This window comes from Lygodium microphyllum, chromosome 16 (assembly GCF_053477565.2).
Source record: "Lygodium microphyllum isolate KBCC chromosome 16, Lygodium_microphyllum_v1.1.10, whole genome shotgun sequence".
In the NCBI taxonomy this organism is placed as follows: domain Eukaryota; kingdom Viridiplantae; phylum Streptophyta; class Polypodiopsida; order Schizaeales; family Lygodiaceae; genus Lygodium; species Lygodium microphyllum.
Window position 1 is genome coordinate 124,120,306 of NC_141150.1, and position 23,390 is coordinate 124,143,695.

Sequence of the window (23,390 nt, forward strand, 5' to 3'; positions counted from 1 at the left end):
CAAAGCTAGAGGATAAAAAATCCAATGAGGAGGAGGTCAAGTACAAAGATGAGGAAGGGGGACATAAGAGGCAAACCTAAGCAGGATGCAAGGAGGGGGATGGAAAGGCAATGGAGGAGAGTGAAGAGCAGCTAGCCTACCTGAAGCAGGAAATGAAGGTACTTTTCACCAAAGTTGATGCAGCTGGATTCCTTGTAGTTTCCTTCCCTCCAGATGATATTGTGAAGAGAGAGGACTACATTGTCTTGGACCATGAGTGCCTGACACTACTTAGGGACATCAAGAGGGAGATAAATGACACCATTGTGCTAGCATCATTGAGGTAGGAGAAGTATTATGCTAAATATTTTTTATTCTTTTATTTCACAATATCAAAATCCCATCTTATTTGAATGTCTATGTTCTTGAAGGGTAACGATGCATAGTTTCCAGCTGGGAGTGCAACAAAAGGTGGAGGTTATTGATCCCTCCATATCAGTGTATCTCAGGAGGATGGGCACTGAGGTTGCTTCATTTAAGCACTGGGTGGCCAAAATTGATATGGAGACCCTTGAAGTGGTCTTACTGCCCTATAACGAAGGGTAAGTCCTTTTAACCAGAGCTTCTGTAATTAAAGACTGATATAGATTTTCTAGAAGCCATTAGAGCCTAACATTTACAACTAATAATGATTTACGGAAGCCATTGGAGTCTTATTATCATAGACATAGTTGACAAGAAATGTTTTTATCTCATTTCTATGAGAGGATCACATGGTATAGCAAAATTGTAAGCAATTTCATAAAATCTTCACTATGGTTACCTCAAATACTATATTAGGTCAACCACTAATTTCTAATACATTGATTGTTTTGTTTTGTATAGATGTGCAATGAGATTCATGTAGCTTCTGAAGAGTTGTCCACCAATGCCTCCAATCTTATCTACAGTTGAGTATCACCAAATCAAGGTCCCTTGAACTCTTAGTTATGTTATACAATCATGGTTTTCTGCCTTTCTTAAGAGTAGTCTAATTTCTCCTTATTCATGTAGTGTCCAATCCAATCTGACTCCCACTCATGTGGATGGAGGGTTGTTATAAATGCTGAGAGGATGATTAAGTTCATTTATGACAATGAACAAAAGAATATAAAAGTGTTTTGTATAGATGTGCAATGAGATTCATGCAGCTTCTGGAGAGTTGTCCACAAATGCCTCCAATCTTATCTACAGTTGAGCATCACCAAATCAAGGTACCTTGATCTCTTAGTTATGTTATACAATCATGGTTTTCTGCCTTTCTTAAGAGTAGTATAATTTCTCCTTATTCATGCATTGTCCAATCCAATCTGACTCCCACTCATCTGGATGGAGGGAGGGTTGTTATAAATGCTGAGAGGATGATTAAGTTCATTTATGACAATGAACAGAAGAATATAAAAGTGAGTATTTCAATCCACCTCTTTTGTAATGCAAAAAAATTCTACACTTATTTTTACAACCCTCTTACTTTCTAACCCCCTTTTCTTGTTTTGGCCAGTTTTCCTTGGATTGTTACAATGCTACACAAGTCTGGCTTGTAAGAGCCAGAATCATTGTAACAATGGTTGTGAATAATTTTCCTCTACAGGAGCTAGAAGAAGAGAAAAAACCATCTAAGAAGAGAAAGAGCAAAAGAGAACGGACGGCAGGGACCTCCAAGGAGCAGGATGAGAAGGAGAAGGTCCCTACTCCTAGGAAGCCAAGGACTCCAAGGAAATCCAGAAAGGCTAGAGAGGAGAAAGTGGAGGAGCAGAAGGAGGAGAAGGAGGAGGAGCAGAAGGAGAAAGAAGAAGCAGAAAGAGAAAGAAGAGGAGAAGGAGAAGGAGAAAGAAGAGGAGGAGGAGAAAGAAGAGGTGAAAGAGAAAGAAGAGAAGAAGAAGGAGAAAGAAGAGAAGGAGGAGGACAAAGAAGAGAAGGAGGAGAAAGAAGAGAAGAAGGAAGAGAAAGAAGTGGAGAAGAAAGAAGAGAAGGAGGAGGACAAAGAAGAGGAGAGGGAAGAGAAGGAGGAGGACAAAGAAGAGGAGGAGAAGAAGAAACAACAACAGGAGGAGAAGAAAGAGGAGGATAAGAAGGTGAAGCAAAAGAAGAAAGCAAGAAAGGCAGAAGAGAGAACACCACCAAGCACCCCTTCAAAGCCAATACTTGCCTCTACTAGGATGAGTCCAAGACACAAGAAATAGATTGACTCTTCTCATTAAAAAAATACTTTGTACATCTTTCCCTTTTGGGTTACATTCAGGTGGAAGTTTTTTGTATTTCTCCAGCATTTTGTAAATCCTTGATAGTAATCTCCAGCAACCTTCTTAATCCGAGATATGTAATCTCCTACAGAAAAGGAAAACAAAAGTTTGCACTTGTAAATATAATTCAAAGTAATTTGATATGTAAGTCTTTGAAGAAATCAATCTGATTATGTTTTCATGTTTCTTTTACCTAATTACTTAAACAGCAGTATTTTGGATGTCTTTGCATCTTATATTCCTTTCACTCCTTTTAGAGACCTGCAAAGAGTGTAAAGTAAGAAGATATGCATGCTAGTATGAAATGTTAAGAACATTAATGTTAGTGTCAAAAAAATTGCCTTTTTGTCATCCACTTTGAAAGAAAATGACTTTGGCGATTCAATTTTTTCATTTAGAAGATTCTGTCTCACTTGTTGCAATGTACACATGGCCCTTATCTTTAAAATAGTGATAACTTCATTGTTGAGCCACAAATCAAGATCAATGACTGGAATCACGCCAAAATCTTCCATGTCTTGGTCTAGAGGGATTATGACACCACCCACATGGTGCCATCTACTATAATAAAACGTCAAAATGAAGTTTTGTGTAGCAACCATATACTTGCAAGAAATTGACTCTTGATGCACCTTACATGTGATTCCACTAACTACTTTTGTGTCCCAGCCTTCATCAAGAAACTGAAGAACATTTTTTGCTTGTAAGCTTCTCACTGAGAATAAAGTTTTACACCTTCTAGCTTGCATATTAGAGAAGAAGTCTACAAACACAAGGATAGGCATGAAGAGGACAATTTTTCTCTGTTTACTGGCAATATTAGGTTTCATACATATCTGAAGTTCATTGAATAGCTTACATCTATAGCACTCACTTGTGCTAGAATTTGGTAAAGGCCACTCCTCACACCCAAAATCAGGAAGTGGAAGCTTGGTCAGAGAACCCCATGATCCTTGTGAGTTAGGAGAGACATAGAAATGGTCATAAAAGAACACACCATTCTCTGCAAGCAACCCTCTTGTTCTTCCTTTATAGAGTTCCTCTCCAACAGAGGCATGAAAAACATCAATAATATCAACAATACACTCCACTGGCTGCCATTCCTCTAAGTTGGAGGGATATAAATCTACAAAATAAAAAGCTAAATGCTATAAATCTAACTTCAGTTTTAACATGCAAAGAGAACTTATAGTTAGGCCTGTGTAAAGGAAGATCCCAAGTATTTGGTTGAAGATGGTATGCATAAAAACATGTTGTACCAGCACCTCTTTTATTGTCTTCATGTTTGAGCCATGTCTAAAATCCTTCACTCTTCCTTTCCAACACGAAATGAATGGATTGGTGGTTACCTGTTTCTTTTTCCTGTTTTGTTGCATAGTTATCCAACTACCCTTAGCTATGGTAATAGGAATCCATCTACCCTCCTGCAAATCAAATGTATTATATGTGGATATATATTCAATGGAGGTACTAGGACGTTTAGATCTGGCATAGTTTTCTATAGCCAAAAAATGAAGAAGAAGAATGAGCAAGAGAAGGAGAAGGGGGAACAACAAAATTCAAAATGGCGAGAAAGGGGGGGGTGCTTTTGTCAAGATTGTGGGAGAGAAGGAAGGAGTCTCGCTTGAAGCTTTCTTGCTTGCACAATGGGGGAAGACACACAAGGGTGGAGGCTGAAAACAGTTTTCCTCTTCTTAGTTGTGTAAGCCAAAAGAACTCAAGTACAAAGAAATAGAAGAACCCTCTATATGGGTCTCAAACCAAACTCAACTAACTAAGGTGGCATACTAACTGAGCCACGAACTAGAGTAGATAAGGATAGCTATCATGTAGCTATTATTCATGGGCGGTGTACCAACCGCGTCTGCAACTGACAAGTCGGTGACATAAATATACAACGGTCACCCTGGCGTATCACGAGTGGAGCTCGATATCTCAACACTCCCCCTCGAGCTCAATCCCAATTCCTGCACACCAAGCAGGTCTCTGAACTTGCGCAGCTTCTCTGCGCCCAATGCCTTCGTGAATATGTCAGCTACCTGATCCTCTGTGCTGACATAAACTAGATCAATAAGACCTAGTAAAACCCTCTCTCGCACATAGTGATAATGCACCTCAATGTGCTTTGTTCTAGCATGATAGACTGGGTTATTTGCCAAGTGTATACTACTCATGTTGTCACAATAAATGACAACTGGCCCATCTGTAGACTGATGCATATCATAAAGTAGCTTATGCAACCAAGCTACCTCACATGCAGCCATTGCTGCACCCCTGTACTCAGCCTCTGTGCTCGACAAGGCAACTGTAGGCTGTTTCTTGCTGCTCCAAGTGACTGCAGCACTCCCAAAAGAGAATACATATCCACTGGTAGATCGTCTATCAGAAATACTACCAGCCCAATCAGCATCAGTGTATCCATGCAACTGTATCTGAACCCCAGTCTCATAAAATAGTCCATACTGCAATGTGGACTTCACATACCTGAGTATGCGTCTAGCCGCATCCAAATGTGGTTTCCTTGGAGCCTGCATAAACTGACTTACCAATCCAACAGCATAGCTCAAATCTGGCCTGGTAATAGTCATATAAATCAAGCTTCCTACTATGCGTCTGTACATAGTAGGGTCTTCTAGAAGCTCACCTGCATCTGTGCTCAGCTTCACATTTTGCTCCAAAGGAACTGAAATAGGCTTACAGCCTGTCATCCCATATTTGGACAGCATGTCCAATCCATACTGCCTCTGCAAGAGCTGTATCCCACTTGGTGATCTAATCACCTCAATGCCCAAGAAATAACGCAGCTCTCCCAAATCCTTCATCTCAAACTTCTGCTTCAATAGCATTTTCACATGAAGGATATCTTCATCACTGTCACCTGTCATAATCAAATCATCAACATAAATGACAAGTAGCATAATACCTTTCTCTGTTTTTCTCACATAAAGTGAGAAATCTGCCTTGGAAATCTGAAAGCCAATAGTGACAAGATACTGTCCTATCTTGTCAGACCATGCTCTAGGTGCTTGCTTCAAGCCATACAAGGCTTTCTTCAACCTGCAAACAAACTCAGGATGAACAGCATGCACATAACCTGGTGGCTGCTCCATATAGACCTCTTCTTGCAAATCACCATGCAAGAAGGCATTCTTTACATCCATCTGATGTAAAGACCATCCCTTTGATGCAGCCATAGCAATGACTGCTCTTACGGTTGCCATCCTTGCAACCGGACTAAATGTTTCTTCATAGTCAATGCCATATGTTTGTGCATACCCCTTGACTACTAATCTTGCCTTGTATCTGTTCACAGAACCATCTGCATTGTGCTTCACCTTATAAACCCACTTACAGCCAATTGCATTTTTACCTTTAGGCAAAGGTACCAATTCCCATGTAGCATTTGCTTCCAAGGCATCCATTTCTTCATCCATGGCTTTCTCCCATTTTTCTTTTCCCATGGCTTGCTCAAAAGAAGTGGGTTCTGGTTCCTGTATCACTTTGACCATATATGCATAGTGAATGGCTGTAAATCCATCATATTTCAGCCTATCCACAAGATACCTAGCTCTCGTAGACCTGCGCAAAGTAGGTTCACTCCCAGGTGCTCTCAAAACATCCCTGGTCTTCCTTACTCCAGGTGTAACAATAGAAGGAATACCCAACTCATCATCAATGCTCTGTTCTGAGCCACTGGATTCACCATCCACATAAGAGTGACCTGCATTCACATCAAACATGGGCTGATCAACCTTCTCTTTTCCTTTTCGTGATACCTGCATACCACTATCTGCATTGCTTTGAGAAGATTCTCCTGATCTCAATCTGCCTGTCCATGGCGAAGAATGTGAACCACTGCTAGAGGACGCTCCAGGTCCACTAATATTTTGTGACTGCTGCTGTGAATTCTGTGTAGCATTACCATTTTGTGCATCTTCATCATCAATCACATTTACTGGTTTATACCAGCTACTCATCTCATCAAAAACAACATCTCTGCTCACTGTAAACTTACGAGTAGAAGGGTTATAGCATCTATACCCTTTTTGCTGCAGAGAGTAACCAATAAAGATGCACTTCTCAGCTTTTGGATCCAACTTGGATCTCAGCTCATCTGGCACATGTACATAGGCAATGCAACCAAAAATTTTCAAATGAGAAATATCTGGTTTCCTACCAGTATACCTCTCCTCTGGAGTCATTCCATGTATTGCTGCAGTGGGAGTCCTGTTCATTATGTAGACTGCTGTAGCAACTGCTTCAGCCCAATAAAAATCTGGCAAGTCTTTTTCATTGAGCATGGCACGAGATACCTCTCCAATATGCCTGTTTTTCCTTTCTGCAATTCCATTTTGTTGTGGGGTATAACTGCATGAATATTGCTGCTTTATGCCATGCTCCTGCAAGAACTTTGCAAACTCATTTGAGAGGTACTCTCCCCCTCCATCTGACCTTAGGCATTTTATCTGCAAGCCTGTTTCTTTTTCAACCATAGCTTTAAGAGTTTTGAAATGCCCAAAAACTTCACTTTTCTTTTTCATAAAATACACCCAAACTTTTCTGCTATAGTCATCAATAAAACTGACAAAATAATGACAGCCTCCAAGAGATGCAGCTTTAGTTGTCCACACATCAGAGTGAATTAATTCCAATGGCTTCTCACTCTCTTGAACATGTCTAGGAAATGGTTTCCTTGCCTGTTTTCCAAACTGACAGGCTTCACATACCTTATGCATTTCTGCAACCTTGAATTTCGGCAAACCTGCAACAATATTTTGGGCCTGCATTGATTTAAGTCGCTGTACATTAACATGGCCAATGCGTTTATGCCAGATATCAATATCTGCAACTACACCGGTCCCATGTGCAAACATTGCTGCACTCAATTCAGACATGTCTGCATCCAACGTAAACATTCTGCCCTTCTTCTTTCCTTTTGCTATCAAGCGACCTTTATTTTTCATATCCTCAACAAAGCATCCATGAGGATTAAATCTGACCTGCAAGCCCTGTTCAACCATTTGACCAACTGAAACCAGATTCTTGGTGATATTCGGGACATGAAATACATCGGACAGGTATTTCTTTTTCCCACCCTGCATAGACAAGGGAATTTTTCCAATCTGCACAATAGGATGTGCAGTATCATCACCAGTCTCCACAAATCCTGGTTTTTCCATTTTCTTTGCATCCTCCATCCATTCTGCATGACCTGTCATGTGGTTTGATGCACCTGAGTCAACATACCATACATCATTGCTTTCTTCTGCACTTGTCATAGAATTGTTCATGTGCTGCACCATGAACAAATGCTCATTTCTGTCATCACCCTGTCTACTAGAAGATGCATAATTCCCTTGTTGCAGTTTTCCATTCATGATGTCATTCTGCTTTTTATAGCAGTCTTTAGCCATATGACCCATTTTACCACAGTAGTAGCATTCAACATTACTGTTTGCATTTTGACCTCTTTGCCATCCACCACGACCTCTTTGGCTCCCCCTGCCTCTAGAGTTACCACGTCCTCCTCCATAGGACTGGTTTTCTTGAGTTTGCTGCATATTCTGATTTCTACCACGACCTCCAAATCGGCCTCCTCTACCTCTGCCTCTACCTCTTCCAGCATTTGAGTAGAAGACAGCTTCTTTTGAAGTTCCTCCTGAAGAAGATGCACCACCATTTCTCTGCTCCTCAGAAATTAGAAGAGCAATCAACTCCTCAAAATCAGGAAATCTTTCACGAACTGAAATGGATGTCCGAAACTGTGCATAATCCTTTCCCAGACCATTCAAGGTCACGGAAACTAAATCATCATCTTCCACTGGCGACCCAATGGAAGCAAGTGCATCTGCAATCTTCTTCACCTTCATGTGGTAGTCGTTGATGCTCATATTTTCTCTTTGCACATTGTGCAACTCTTGCTTGAGCTGCATTTTCCTGGCTTGCGTATTTGTGCTATACATTTTTGACAAAGTATCCCATGCCTCCTTTGGCGTACTTGCATCCTGAATATGCACAATCATAGAGTCTGAAATGCTGATAGACAGCCAGTACATAACTTTCCTGGCTCTCTCATGCCATGTTTTAAATGCCTGCATTTGCTGTTGATTGGGAACATCAGGAAGAACTGGTTCTTCTTCATTTCCTGCAACAAATTCCCAATATCCTTTTCCCATAAGGAAATTCGTCATTCTAAACTTCCATGCCTGGAAGTTGTTCTTATCAAGCTTTTCAGTGACAATCTGTGAAAGAGAATCAGACGCCATTACAGAATACTGCAAGAAATTCTGTCACTGCAAAAAACACAGCTTCACCCTCACAAGGGCAAATCTGCAAAACTGGCGAAAGTGGTATTTGACCACACAGTCACTTCCTAGTGACGATTTTGCATAAATAGGAACCAAGGATGATTCTGAAACTCCCAATGTCTCTGCGCACAAGCATACGATGCAATTTCTACAGTAACTTCTCACCGACCTGTAGAACAGTGGTCGCACAGCATAAAACTGAGCCTTTTCTTGAGTGCGTGCAGAAAACTTCCGTCTGCAAAACAGGCCCCGAAATGGCCTCAAATCAAAAAAACAAGGTCGCCGAGGAGCATATACTGCCCTCTTGCTTCACCGCGAAGGGCGTCTCAACCTGAGACAATGCACTCCTGCAATTTCCGGCTGTGCTACCTGCAGAGATCTGCTCCCAAAACAGGAAATGAAAGCAACACTGCTCCTCTTACCAGACCACCGCGAGCTTGGCTTGCTTTCTTGAGCTCCTTACCACGAACAAGGCTCTGATACCATGTCAAGATTGTGGGAGAGAAGGAAGGAGTCTCGCTTGAAGCTTTCTTGCTTGCACAATGGGGGAAGACACACAAGGGTGGAGGCTGAAAACAGTTTTCCTCTTCTTAGTTGTGTAAGCCAAAAGAACTCAAGTACAAAGAAATAGAAGAACCCTCTATATGGGTCTCAAACCAAACTCAACTAACTAAGGTGGCATACTAACTGAGCCACGAACTAGAGTAGATAAGGATAGCTATCATGTAGCTATTATTCATGGGCGGTGTACCAACCGCGTCTGCAACTGACAAGTCGGTGACATAAATATACAACGGTCACCCTGGCGTATCACGAGTGGAGCTCGATATCTCAACAGCTTTGGCTCTAAAGAAAGTAGGTGGCCTCGTGAAGAGAGAAGGCTGAGCTCGACATTTGTCATGATGGTTTGGGGGTGAAAAAGGAAGAGCTAGAGGAGAAAAAAGGTGACTTCTGACATGAAAAAGACCCTTTCACGAATTTTCCCCTAAATAAAATTAGCAAAAGAAATGCACTTCTTATTTTTAAAAAGAAAGATTCCATAGCGTAAGCTCTCCTCTCATTGGCTAAGAGCACTCTCTCTCTACATGCTAAAAGGCAAAAAAATGACCTCAAAGTTCCCCTAATGATTTGGAGGGATATTATCATCACTTCCTCATCTTGTTGCAATATGCATCTCCAAGAATGACTTAAGAAGTCAAGGTGGCTAGATTCATTATAGCTTTGAACCCTCCATTGAATTCTCATTTGCAATCTCTTTGATTGGCTACTTTCATAGACGTATTGGATGGTGGGAAGCCAATGGAGTAAGAAGTGAATTTAACCAAGAAGTGCAAGGAGGAACCTCTACCAAATTGGGATGTTAAGTGGAATCATTCCAGCTTCAAACCTAATCCTCAATGGGAGATAAGTTAGCTACCTATTTTCCTTAAAGAGAAGGCCTTCAAAGAGAATTTGTGCCTTAATTGTCTTGATCCAAGACATTGTGCTAGAGATTGTCCTCCAAACCCTAATCTACATCAACCCTCAAACCTAAATCCTTCAAATGTTCACAACTCTTGGGACCCTAACAAGAACTTTAACCAAGAACCTAACCCCAATAAAGGCTTCTCAGATCAAACTAATCCTCTAGCTTCTAGAATTTTATGAATCTTTCCCAAAGGAACTTCTAGCAATAGCACATTAAAAAATAGGTGGATTTAGAGGACCGCAAGGAGCATTCAAGGGTAATGAAAGTTAGTCTAATGTTGGATCTCAAATAGTGAGATATAATCCTAAAGCAAATCAAGGTGACAAATCTAAGGCTCAAGTGAATCAATTCATTACAAGAGAAGAAGGACATAGAGATCAAGCTAGCTTATGTCTATTTCAATATTGAGCACCAAGGAGCAAATCAATATTATAGGTGCTAAGAGGCCTCAATTCCAAATTTCATAATTTTCCAACTCTTCTAAATAATTTCCCTAATAAATTTATTCCTAAAAACTCATTAAATTAGAAAATTCTCTATACTCTTAATTCACAAATTAAGGGGAAAATTATCCTAGGTTATACTAAGTGAGAGGAAGTGATTAACAAATCCTCTTAGCTTAATTAAGTGTTTAGTTAATTTCCCCATAAATTCTATGTTATTTTTTCACTAATTTTAGAGTTTTAAACTCCATAATTACACATCTATTTATCTTCTCCTAGTCCCCTACTCAATTTTCTAAAGTAACTCTTTAATTAGATTTCCCAAAATTTCATCATTATAATGACACTACCTTCTCAATTAAAAATAAAATTGAGCCTTTTTTCAAAAAATAAATAAATAAATATATAATCCATGTAAAGAGGAGTGAGTATTTATGTTTCTAGAGTAAAGAATCTCTAGTTTGAATAAATAAAAGAGAAAAATTACATATTCTACTAGCGAAAAATGATAAATTACGTTTTCCTACTAGCAAAAATGATTAAATAGAGGTTGTCAAACAAGATTTCTCTTCCGTATGGGTTAGGCAATGATGTAGGTAGGGGGCCTTTATATAGCCTCTAGGGGGCCAGGTGACTGTGTAGGGCTTAGTTTAGCCTTTAGAGGGCCAGGTGACTATGTAGGGCTCATTTTAGCAACAAGAGGTGCCTCTCTTCTTGTAGTTCTTTGTTTGATTGGCTGAGAATGTGCTAAAAATGTGTTTTACCCCTCTTTTGAGGACTTGCTAAAGTTCTTACATTCTCTCTTCTCCATTGGGTGCTCCTGGAGTGGAAAGTTTTCACATTTTTTCCTTTCGTGCTAATTCCACTTACATTCTTTCTCCTTATCCACAATAGTTTGGAAGAGAAACTTTCATTTCTTACTCAAATTCGGGTATGTCAACCTTCCGAGAGCGAAAAACTCCAAGGAGGTAATTTTTGAGTAAGAAAATTCATACTATTAAATTTACATAGTTCTCTAGGAAACTCTAAGTTCACTAACTTTGAAAGGGACAAGATCCCTCAAGTACGCACAAACTTACACAAGATTGCATAAAGATCAAGCATAACAATTGAAATCTCCATGCATAGAGTGTAACATAGGGTAAAGATCAAATAAAAGCATCAACACAAGAATGGGTTCAATCTCCCCCTCCAAATGGCGGCACCCTTTCCATCTTGAGTATTTATATATTAAAGGGTGCCCTTTGTGCCAAAACTAGGGTGCACGACAAATGACTTCTTTATTTACAAGAAGGAGCTTTTATCCCAAAAGCAAGCTCCTATTTTTATTGTATGTCTTATCTGTTTATCTCAAGGCTATTTACAAGTGCACCCTCTTAGGGTATTTATTTACAAGTGACTATTAACCATAGTCATAATAAAAATCTGGGTAATCTCGGCTACTAGTAAGCCGTCCAAAATGTGTTCCCGCCATCCGTTGATCCTGCCCTTTACTTCATTATCACTCTCTCCAACCTACAGTTGTCCATCACACACAATTAGTATTTAATACACCAACAACAGACAATAAATCGATCAATTCAATCCAGCTATCCATAAGAGTATAGTGCCCATTAACCATGGATGTTACACACTAGGAGGGTACGGACACCTCGTAACATCCCTCCTACCTAGGATAGCAACTGTCCTCAGTTGCTTCACTCATAACTATCTAGTGTGTGATTATAAGAGTCCAGAAGTTCGGGATAAGTACGGAAAAACGTTTAGGGAAACCATTTAGCATCTTCTCTAGGATGGTTCTTAAAAGTCACAAGATAATGGTTTTACACAGAACCAACACGTGTGGTGGTAGTCTCATGGTCCACTATAGCATCAGGGAGTAGTTGTTCCTCTTGATCCACCAATTGAGGAGCTTCATCATATATAGGATGAGATGGAATAGTACCCTTGAAAGGTTTCAAGAGACTAATATGAAAAAAATTATGTATCTTCCAATGATTAGGCAATTCAAGACGATATGCAACATCATTAATTTTGTGAATGACTTTGAAAGGTCCATAAAATCGTGGTGCTAGCTTCACAAAGGGGTTAGTGTAAACACTTTTGATATGACGCTTTTGAATGTGAAGAATCACATAATCTCCTGTCTTAAAAAGATAAGGCTTCCTGTGCTTATTAGCTTGACGAGTAAACAATTCTTGCGAGTGGGAAATGGCAGCACAAACATCAGCATAAATTTTATCAAAATCAACAATTAAATTGTCAGCAGCAGCAGGAATAGTATTTGATAATCGTGTAATAGGTGTAGGGAGTGTGTGACCATATACTATTTCAAAAGGTGCTTTTCTAGTAGCAGAATGAGTGGTGTTATTGTATGCAAATTGCAAAATGTGTATGTAGTCATCCCACTGTTTTGGTTGTGTATGAACATAAGCTTTGAGCAAATCAATGATTGTGCGATTAGTGATATCACTCTGACCATTGGATTGTGGATGGAATGTAGTAGAATAGTCTAAGGTAGTACCTAGATTAGAGAATAAAGCTTGCCAAAATGCACTACAAAACGTGGAATCTCTATCAGATACTATTACCTTAGGTAACCCATGGTGAGTGAACACATGCTTCAAAAATAAGTTAGCGGCTTGAGGTGCAGACAATTTCTTATTACAAGGAATGAAATAAGCATGTTTGCTAAAATGATCTATGATGGTCCAAATCATGTCATGCTTATGCATCGTTAGAGGAAACAACGTAACAAAAATATGTTCCCAAGGTCTCTCGAGAATAGAGAGTGGATGGAGTAACCCCAACTTCTTGCTTATGGTAGACTGAACCTTTTGACAAATCAAACATTCAGCAACAAAGGATTTGACATCTTGTTTCATAAGAGGCCAAAAGAAGTCACGAGATAGATTTTGAAATGTGGCTGCTACACCTCTATGTCCCGCATAAGGTGGATTATGCAATTTCTCTATGAGAGGGTTTCGAAATGGTTTAGAGATGCACAATTTCTTTTGAAAATAGAGAAATTTGTCTTGAATAGAGTAATCAACAATTGATTGTGCATTGGGTTGATTCATTTGAGTCCAAATATGCTTAAAATCATCATAAAGTGCATAAGTGTCACGCATAGATTCAAATGAAATACTATGAATGACCGATAGTAGGTGATTAAGAGTTGTCTTTCTACTCAAAGCATCTGACCAAGATGGTATTGAAGAATTGGTTGAAAAATTTGAATAAATACAGCCCACTTAATATGCCTATCTGAAATCAATGGCTGTGAGAATAAATGTTTTAAACTTTGATGAACAGTTTTTATAACAAAGTCAATACCCATCAAATAATGCTTCCAAATTTTAAGTGCATGCACTACATCAGACAATTCCTTATCATATGTGCTATACTTAACCTGTGCTGGTCTAAATTTCGTGCTTTCATAAGCAAGTGGATGGTTATCCTGCATTAAAACAACACCCAAACCTTTTCCACTAGCATCAGTAACAACCACAAAGGAGGGACGATTAAAATCAGGTAATTGGAGTACTGGTGCATGTGTTAAAGCGTATTTAAGTGCTTGAAAAGACTGATCCTGCACTTTACTCTATGTGTAAGGTGTATTCTTCTTTAGCAACAATGTGAGATAGTGAGCTTTATATGAAAAATTGCGCACAAATTTCGTGTAAAAACTACATAAACCAAGAAAAGAACTAAGTTCATGCAAGTTTTTGGGTCTTGGCCATGAATTGATAGCTTGTATCTTCTTTGGGTCAACCTTTATCCCTTCCTTAGATACTATGTGGCCTAGGTATTCAATTTCTTGTTGGAAAAACATACTTTTCTCTGGGTTTAGATAAAGTTGATTTTCCTTGAGTAATTGGAAAACTTTGGCAAGATGTTTCTTGTGTTCCTCTTCAGATTTACTAAAGACTAGTATATCATCAAAGAACACTATAACAAAGTATTGGTGATCTATGAAGATCCTATTCATCATCCTTGTGAAGGTGGCCGGTGCATTTGTCAAGCCAAATGGCATGACAAGGAATTCATAATGACCGGTTTGTGTATGAAACGTCTTATAAATATCCTCACTAGTCATCCTCACTTGGTGATATCCTGATTTTAGATCCATCTTGCTAAAAGTGGTGGCCCCCTTAAGCTTGTCCAATAGATCATCTATACGTGGAATAGGAAACCTATTCTTGATAGTGATCTTATTCAATGCGCGGTAGTCTATACACATGCAGTATGTACGATTCTTCTTTTTGACAAGGAGAACAGGTGCCCCGTATGGTGAACTACTTGGTCTTATGAGCCCTCAGTTGAGTAGCTCTTGAACTTGAGACTTAATCTCTTGTTGTTCAAGAGGGTTTACGCGATAGGGAGCTCGACAAAGGGGTGCGCTACCATGAATGGTCTCTATGCTATGGTCCTCAGGTCGAGACATAAAAAAGTGTTAAATCATGCATAAAACACTCTTGAAATTGAGCAAGAAACTCTTTTTGTGCATCATTACAATGTGATTCTTGTGCAGCAGATATTTCATTAATGTACACAAGAAATGCTTTATCTCGTTTGCGAATGGCCCTTTTAGCTTGAGTGTGAGATAGTAATGGTTGATCTTCACTTTCATATGCAGTATGTAAACAAATTTGATGACCTTCATACATGAAAGTAAGAGAACGATTGCTATAATCAATCTTAGGATTTAATTCATGACGAAATGGCATTCCTAAGATGATATCTATCCCATGCAATGGAGCAACAAGAGAAGTACGCTCTTGAGAGTTCTCAATTGAAATCTTTAAGTTTTCCACTTGTTGAGTGCAATTGTACCTTTGGTTATTGAAAGCAATCTTAACTTTGTATCCATATGATGTAAGAGGTAGATTAAGAGATTTAGCAATGTGATTCGAAGTAAAATCATGGCTACTTCCATCATCAAACAAAATACTCACTTCTTTTCCTTGCACAATACCTTTGATTTTTAAAAGAGTGTAAGGTGAAATGGATGAGGGTTTAGGGTTACCTTCATTCGGTTGATCATCATTACCCTCATAGTTTGGATCGTAATCATCATCGTAGTCGTCGTTGTCTTCCAAATCCGCTTCTTCTTCTACGATAGGCTCATCTTCGACCATGTTGACTTAAGCAAGAGGGTGAGCTTTTTCTTCTTTCTTCATTGGGCATTTGTCTGCATAATGTCCTAGGCGATGATAATTGAAGCACTTTACCCTCTTCAAGCAGTCCTCGGCCCTTTGGTTGGAAGTGCCGTTGGTCTTCTTGAAGTTAGGATGAGCGCCTTGACCGTTAAAACCGTTGTGGTTGCCTTGACTGTTGTTGAGGACCTTTGCTTTCTTGTCCTCCCAAGAGTGTGGTTGTGCTTCCTCTCTTTTAAAGAAGGGATGCTTGAATTTATTATACCTGTCACTTATAAAAGACAAAGCAGGCCTCTTGCCTTGATTAAAATTTTGATGCTCTTGCTTCATGCGATTACCCCTAAGTTTCTTTTCACTATTTAGTGCTAAAGAGATTGCTTTAGCCAAGGAGTGTGGGTGAAACATCTCAATATCCCCTGAGACCTGCTGGCTAAGAGGTAGCTTTAGGCATCACTATGCCGAATTGACCAACGGGGCCCTCTTAGACCCGGCTGTCTTAATCCACGATAAAGGGATTGTTGCCATATTGGCTCACCCTGGGGTTGTTGCCGCTCTTGGGCTCACCCGTCACCTGAGGGACCGTTGCTCCTTCTTGAGCTCACCCAAACCTGTGGGGATTGTTGGCTCTCTTGGCCTCACCCAGAACCTTGAGGGAATGTTGCTCATCTTGAGTTCACCCTGAAACCTGAAGGGACTGTTGCCACTTTTTGGCTCACCCAGACGTCAAGGGACTATTGGCTCTCTTGGCCTCACCCGTTCCTTCCTTCGGTGTTGCATGATGCCCACTCATCTTCATCTTTGATGGTGGGTAGAGGAGTTTTATGTGTTTCCAATCACACGTTATTGTCCCACTCACTTTTGGCATAGTAGTGGGTAGAGGAGTTTAACATACATCCAATCCCACGACCTTGCCCTGTTTAAGGCAGATCCCACTGCTTGGGTTCAGGTCCATGGTTCTTTCTTCTTGAGGTCCTCCTTTCTGAGGAATGAAGGGGGTAGTCTCCGGCTCTCATCCTTTGTTTGAAGCATGTTGGTCCATCCCTTCTCTAGCTGTTGGCGGCTGGCTTCCTGTCTCTTTCATGACTCCACCCCCACAACAAGTCCCATTCCAAGTTGCGAGCTTTCTTATGATAAGCCACCCGTCCCATAACAGGCGCTTCCTCCACAGGTGGCTCCGTTTTGCTTTGTCATAGATACATGCATTCTTGTACACTTTTCTGATCTTTGCCTTTGATAAGAGCGTTCCTCACACCTGACTTCCCGCGAGGCACCGAGGGGAGTATTGACCACACGCCCTCCCTCGAAGGCGCTATAGTTCCGCTTTCGGCTCTTGCATGTTGGTCACCAGTCATCTCCTAGCCTTGCTCGGGGAGTGCTTTTCCTAAGCCTCATGCCGGCAATTTGACCACCACCGCTGGCTGGTTGATTCCAAGCTCCTTGATCGTTCCACCTTTGCTTCGCCTCTGTAGAGTCTCAGCAAACTCCCTTGTACCTTCATTGGATTCCACGAATCCTTGAGCTCATAATGCTTGCAAGAATAGAAGAGGTGAGCTGCCCCTCATCCCCTTAGCTTGTGCCACACAAGCTTGAAGCACTTTGCGTTCCCTTGGAAAATTTTTCCTCGGGATGTATCTGCCATGCCTTTCAAACCAAGCCAGTTTTTTCTCATGAGGCGAGGTCTCCCTCATTGATCATTGAGACGAGCCCCGCAAAATCCTTGCAACCCAGCTCCTCCTTAGGTGGCGCGGGTGCATCTCATCGCTAAGTGGCTCCTCCTTAGGTGGCTCACTTGCTTGAGTTTCCTTCGGCAAGTCGGCTCCTTCTTAGGTGGCTCGATGACCTACAATGCATCATTCTGCACGTCGCATGTGCAAGGGCCTGGTTCATCCGGGAGACTAGCCACTTGTTCGGTGCTATCTCATGTAGAAGATGAGGTCCCTCGTTTTCACTTGAGAGCCTTGGTTGATGGCTTTCCTTCATGCCGCCCCTCGCTTGCACTTGAGAGGTCGACGGGTCTTCATACCCTCCGGGATGCCCATTTTCCATGTTGGGTCGCCCTCTTCGCTTCACATTGCCGATGTCGCTCGACTCCCAAAACAGTCCCCCGAAGAGCCACACTTTTCATGTGAGAGCCCCCGGCTCGGTTAGGATCACATTCGGGCCAGGACCGGCTCGCCTCAAGCCATCGTTGGGCTCACTGGCGGCTACTTTACCAAAATCTGCCCCACCGGCTCATCGGCAAGGTTTTGCGCTCAAAACTGTCCCGTTTTTAGCCCATAAGATGTTAAGTTGCCCCCTAGCTTGGCGGGTCAACTTTATAGAAATTCCACTTGTTGCATGTCCGCAGCCATGGTGGGCACACCCCCGCCATGCTCTTCACCGCGTTTCGAGCCCCGGCGCATCACGCTTGAGGGCTGAAAATTTCCAGCCATGTAAAATTTCAGCCCACCCCCCGTCTTAGTGAGGCAGACCGGCTCGGACCACGGCCCCGTTTCTGGCCACATATCGCTTTTCTTCATTTTTCCCCCCTTCGGGAGGGACTTTTCACCATGAGGGACACTACCTTTTTCACCTCAAACGCATCACATGCCGGCTGGACTCGGCTCCCCAGCCTCGGCTAGGCTCACCGGCCTGCTTGACTCACACCGTCTTGTGCGGCTTGAGGGAGCACCTACTCCCTTATAGTTGCGAAAATTTGGTGCGGGCTGGAAAACTACCCAAGCACCACCGGTCACCGGATAGAAATTCCACCGGCTGGAACGCGGCTCAAACTCCACTGACTGGACCGCCGGGGCTGGACCGCGGTTCTCGACTCCACCGGCTGGACCCCAGGGAACCGCACTGCTATCCCGGCTGAAAACTGTTTTACACATCGGCACCACTCCGTCTTCGCGGTTCCACCATGGCTCCCCATCTCGGCTGCCGTTTCCTTTCCAAGAGCTCAACACAGCTCTGATACCAAGTGTCACGGGCGTAGATTTGAGGTTTCTGCCCACATGTACTCGGGACCCTCTAACACCATGTGGTGAGGCCGAGTTGGGATCAAACTCGCCTCGCCTCTTTGCGTTCCATCCAAGTAGAGTGGCCTCCTTTGGGACGGCTCACTCGGGTTGGCCCGACTCGCGGCCCGCGGCTCGACTTGCAGCGGAAGATCTTGAATCACATAGCTCTTTACACATCCAAGGGACTCCCCATGTCCCTTTGAGCGGCCTCACTTGGGACGGCCCGCTCTACCCTCACCACATGGAGGGGAGGCACTCCCATTTCCGGGCGACTCAACCACTAGTCATACCACAGGGCATAGCGTCTGCACCACACAACCCCGCACCGGGAGGTAGCAGTGCTCGAGTGCGTGCTATGCTCGCTAGTGTGCCTAGGGTGAGTTTCTTGTGGGTCGAGATTATGCCTCATCGTCCGTCATCCCCGGGGTCCCTGTCTTGAGTGAGGCCTTACAGGCAGAGCGTGCTTGGTTTCTACTGCACTACTCTCGTGAGCTTCACAAAAGTGTAGTGTTGGCATTGGCAGAGGATCTTAGAGGTCGCTCGGAGATAAATCTACCTTGGCCAGAGACTACATATGATTTGTTTCCCAATTCAAATATCATATGGAATGTCCAAAAGATATTCTTGGATGATAATAACCATTGAAATGGTAATTTGAAATTGGTTTTAGCTAAGGAAAATTTAGGTCTTGTGCGTTTTTTTCATGTGACACACCAAAGAAATGCGAGAGTTCCTCTTGATGTAATGCATTGTAGAATGAGTGTCTTGTTTGCGATCATACCAAGTAAAAGACTATGGTATTGTCATTCTTGCAAGTGATATGTGCGAGATTTGTAATTGAATGACATTATGTTTTATTCTTTAAAGTAGTGTGAGAATCTTTTTGAAGTTATACATGAGTATCTATAAAGTTTGAAAGATAATTATAGATCAGAATTTTGTTGGATATGTGTTACATTTATGATTATGGCCACCTAAAGGAAACAACATTCTAAAGAACTCTCTTCTATAGCCATGTGGTCTTTAGGCCATAAGGATGTGATTGTATATCCCTTTGGCCATATAGCTAGAAAAGAGATATCTATAGCTATAATAAGTATTTTTTGTTGAGTCCTATGGCTCTTTGGCCATAGGGCCATGAATGAATATACACTTAAATAGATCTAATGCCCTTTGGTCACCATAAGACTAAAGGACTATGAATGATATCATATGGGACTCTTTTTAACTCAAACAAGTTGTGGATACTCTTGATTGTTTGGATAACATTCCTATACCTATAATTGTGTATTATGGGCCTAGAAAATAGACTTTTATTACAATAAGAAATCTTTCGGGGTGAGCCCTATGACCCTTTGGCTATAGGATTATGATTGAGTGTAATGGCCCTTTGGAGACCCCATCAAAAGGGATAATAGGATATGCTTGAGTTTGATGGCCCTTTGGAGACCCCATCAATGAGAAAATCCAATGTTTGAGTGACCACTAGTAACCCCTGTGGCCCTTAGGCCATAGGTTTAAGATGTAGATATTCTTCACCAACAAGTTGTATATATCTTGAATCATTTGGGGGGGCTATATTTGAGTGTCCTTTTAATGGGGCCCCATCAAGAGGTTACCCCTATGGCCACTCAGTCATAGGCCTTTGTAGGAGAAGAGGAAATTCATATGACCACCTAGACACATGAATGTATAGGAGACCCCATCAATGAGAAAACCCAATGTTTGAGTGACCAGACCTCTAGCAACCCCTGCGGCTCTTAGGCGATAGGGTTAAGATATAGGGATTCTTCACTAACAAGTTGTGTATATCTTAAATCATTTGGGGCTATATTTGAGTGGCCTTTAGATGGAACCCCATCAAGAGGATACCCCTATGCCCACCTTTTCATAGGCCCTTGTAGGAGAAGATGGAATCCATATGACCACACAAACATAGGAATGTATAAGAGATCTCATCAATGAGAAAACCCAATGTTTGAGTGACCACCACTAGCAACCCCTGTGGCCCTTAGGCCATAGGGTTAAGATATAGGGATTCTTCACTAACAAGTTGTATATATCTTGGATCATTTGGGGCTATATTTGGGTGGCCTTTAATCCATACATAGGAATGTATAGGAGACCCCATAGGGATTCTTCACTAACAAGTGGTATATATCTTGAAGTATTTAGGGCTATATTTGAGTGACATTCAAATGCAACCCCATCAAGAGGATACCCCTATGGCCACCCATTAGAAGAAGAGAAAACCCAATGTTTGAGTGACCACTAGCAACCCCTCTTGGGCCATAGGGTCAAGATATAGGGAGTCTTCACTAACAAGTTGCATATATCTTAAATCATTTATAGGAGAAGAGAAATCCATATGACCACAAAGACATAGGAATGTATAGGAGACCCACTAGAAACCCCTAAGGGCCATAGGGTCAAGATATAGGAATTCTTGAATCATTTGTAGGAGGAGGAAACCCATATGATGTTGAGATATCGAGCTCCACTCGTGATATGCCAGGGTGACCGTTGTGCATTTATGTCACCGACGTGTCAGTTTTGCAGATGCGGTTGGTACACCGCTCATGAATAATAACTAGATGACAGCTATCCTTATCTACTCTAGTTCATGGCTCAGTTAGTATGCCACCTTAGTTAGTTGAGTTTGGTTTGAGACCCATATATAGGGTTCTTCTATGTCTTTGTATTAGAGTTTTTTTGGCTTACACAACTAAGAAGAGGAAAACTGTTTTCAGCCTCCACCCTTGTGTGTATTCCCCCATTGTGCAAGCAAGAAAGCTACAAGTGAGACTCCTTCCTTCTCTCCCACAATCTTGACATGGTATCAGAGCCTTGTTCATGGTAAGGAGCTCAAGAAAGCAAGCCAAGCTCGCGGTGTTCTGGTTGAGACACCCTTCACGGTGAAGCAAGAGGGTGACCCTATTTTTTTTATTTGAGGCCATTTCGGGGCCTGTTTTGGAGTCGGAAGTTTTCTGCAAGCACTCAGGAAAAGGCCATGTTTTATGCTGTGCGACCACTGTTCTACAGGTCAATGAAAAGTTACCATAGAAATTGCATCGTATGCTTGTGTGCAGAGACATTGGGAGTTACAGAATCATCCTTGGTTCTTGTTTATGCAAATTCGTCACTAGGAAGTGACTGTGTGGTCAAATACCACTTTCGCCAGTTTTGCAGATTTGCCCTTGTGAGGGTGAAGCTGTGTTTTTTGAAGTGACAGAATTTTTTGCAGTGTTCTGTAATGGCGTCTGATTCTCTTTCACAGATTGTAACTGAAAAGCTTGACAAAAACAACTTCCAAGCGTGGAAGTTTAGAATGAAGAATTTCCTTATGGGAAAAGGATATTGGAAATTTGTTGCATGAAATGAAGAAGAACCAGTTCTTCCTGATGTTCCCAATCAACAGCAAATGCAGGCATTTAAAGCATGGCATGAGAGAGCCAGGAAAGTTATGTATTGGCTGTCTATTAGCATTTCAGACTCTATGATTGTGCATATTCAGGATGCAAGTACGCCAAAGGAGGCATGGGATACTCTGTCAAAAATGTATAGCACAAATACGCAAGCTAAGAAAATGTAGCTCAAGCAAGAGTTGCACAATGTGCAAAGAGAAAGTATGAGTATCAATGACTACCACATGAAGGTGAAGAAGATCGCAGATGCACTTGCTTCCATTGGGTCACCAGTGGAAGATGATGATTTAGTTTCCGTGACCTTGAATGGTCTAGGAAAGGATTATGCATAGTTCCGAACATCCATTTCCGTCCGTGAAAGATTTCTTGATTTTGAGGAGTTGATTGCTCTTCTAATTTCTGAGGAGCATAGAAATGGTGGTGCATCTTCTTCAGGAGGAACTTCAAAAGAAGCTGTCTTCTACTCAAATGCTGGAAGAGGTAGAGGCAGAGGTAGAGGAGGCCGATTTGGAGGCCGTGGTAGAAATCAGAATATGGAGCAAACTCAAGAAAACCAGTCCTATGGAGGAGGACGTGGTAACTGTAGACGTAGGGGGAGCCAAAGAGGTCGTGGTGGATGGCAAAGAGGCCAAAATGCAAACAGTAATGTTGAATGCTACTACTGTGGTAAAATGGGTCATATGGCTAAAGACTGCTATAAAAAGTAGAATGACATCATGAATGGAAAACTGCAACAAGGGAATTATGCATCTTCTAGTAGACAGGGTGATGACAGAAATGAGCATTTGTTTATGGTGCAGCACATGAACAATTCTGTGACAAGTGCAGAAGAAAGCAATGATGTATTGTATGTTGACTCAGGTGCATCAAACCACATGACAGGTCATGCAGAATGGATGGAGGATGCAAGGAAAATGGAAAGACCAGGATTTGTGGAGACTGGTGATGATACTGCACATCATATTGTGCAGATTGGAAAAAATCATTTGTCTATGCAGGATAGGAAAAAGAAATACCTGTCCGATGTATTTCATGTCCCAAATATCACTAAGAATCTGGTTTCTATTGGTCAAATGGTTGAGCAGGGCTTGCAGGTCAGATTTAATCCTCATGGATGCTTTGTTGAGGATATAAAAAATAAAGGTTGCTTAATAGCAAAAGGAAAGAAGAAGGGTAGAATGTTTACGTTGGATGCAGACATGCCTGAATTGAGTCCAGCAATGTTTGCACATGGGACCGGTGTAGTTGCAGATATTGATATCTGGCATAAACACATTGGTCATGTTAATGTACAGCGACTTAAATTAATGCAGGCCCAAACTAT

General features: G+C 41.6%; 1 protein-coding gene across 1 annotated transcript; it reads right to left on the bottom strand.

Moving 5' to 3' along the window:
• Positions 1-2,462: 2,462 nt before the first annotated feature.
• On the bottom strand, positions 2,463-15,621 carry LOC148023368 (uncharacterized). The gene is made up of 3 exons (XM_087695378.1): positions 15,510-15,621; positions 2,603-3,387; positions 2,463-2,522 (listed from the first exon to the last, which is right to left on the bottom strand). Exons 1-3 carry the CDS (start codon positions 15,619-15,621, stop codon positions 2,463-2,465), a joined length of 957 nt encoding a protein of 318 aa, XP_087551504.1.
• Positions 15,622-23,390: the final 7,769 nt, after the last annotated feature.

What these genes read in the sequence shown, in the direction of transcription:
- LOC148023368 (XM_087695378.1), bottom strand. Translation starts at nt 15,621, where the DNA reads ATGGTCGAAGATGAGCCTATCGTAGAAGAAGAAGCGGATTTGGAAGAC. An exon ending in TGATGATCAACCGAATGAAG is followed by an intron (nt 3,388 to 15,509) that starts GTAACCCTAAAC and finishes TTTATTTTGTAG; the next exon opens with ATTTATATCCCTCCAACTTA. An exon ending in TCAAAGTGGATGACAAAAAG is followed by an intron (nt 2,523 to 2,602) that starts GCAATTTTTTTG and finishes CACTCTTTGCAG; the next exon opens with GTCTCTAAAAGGAGTGAAAG.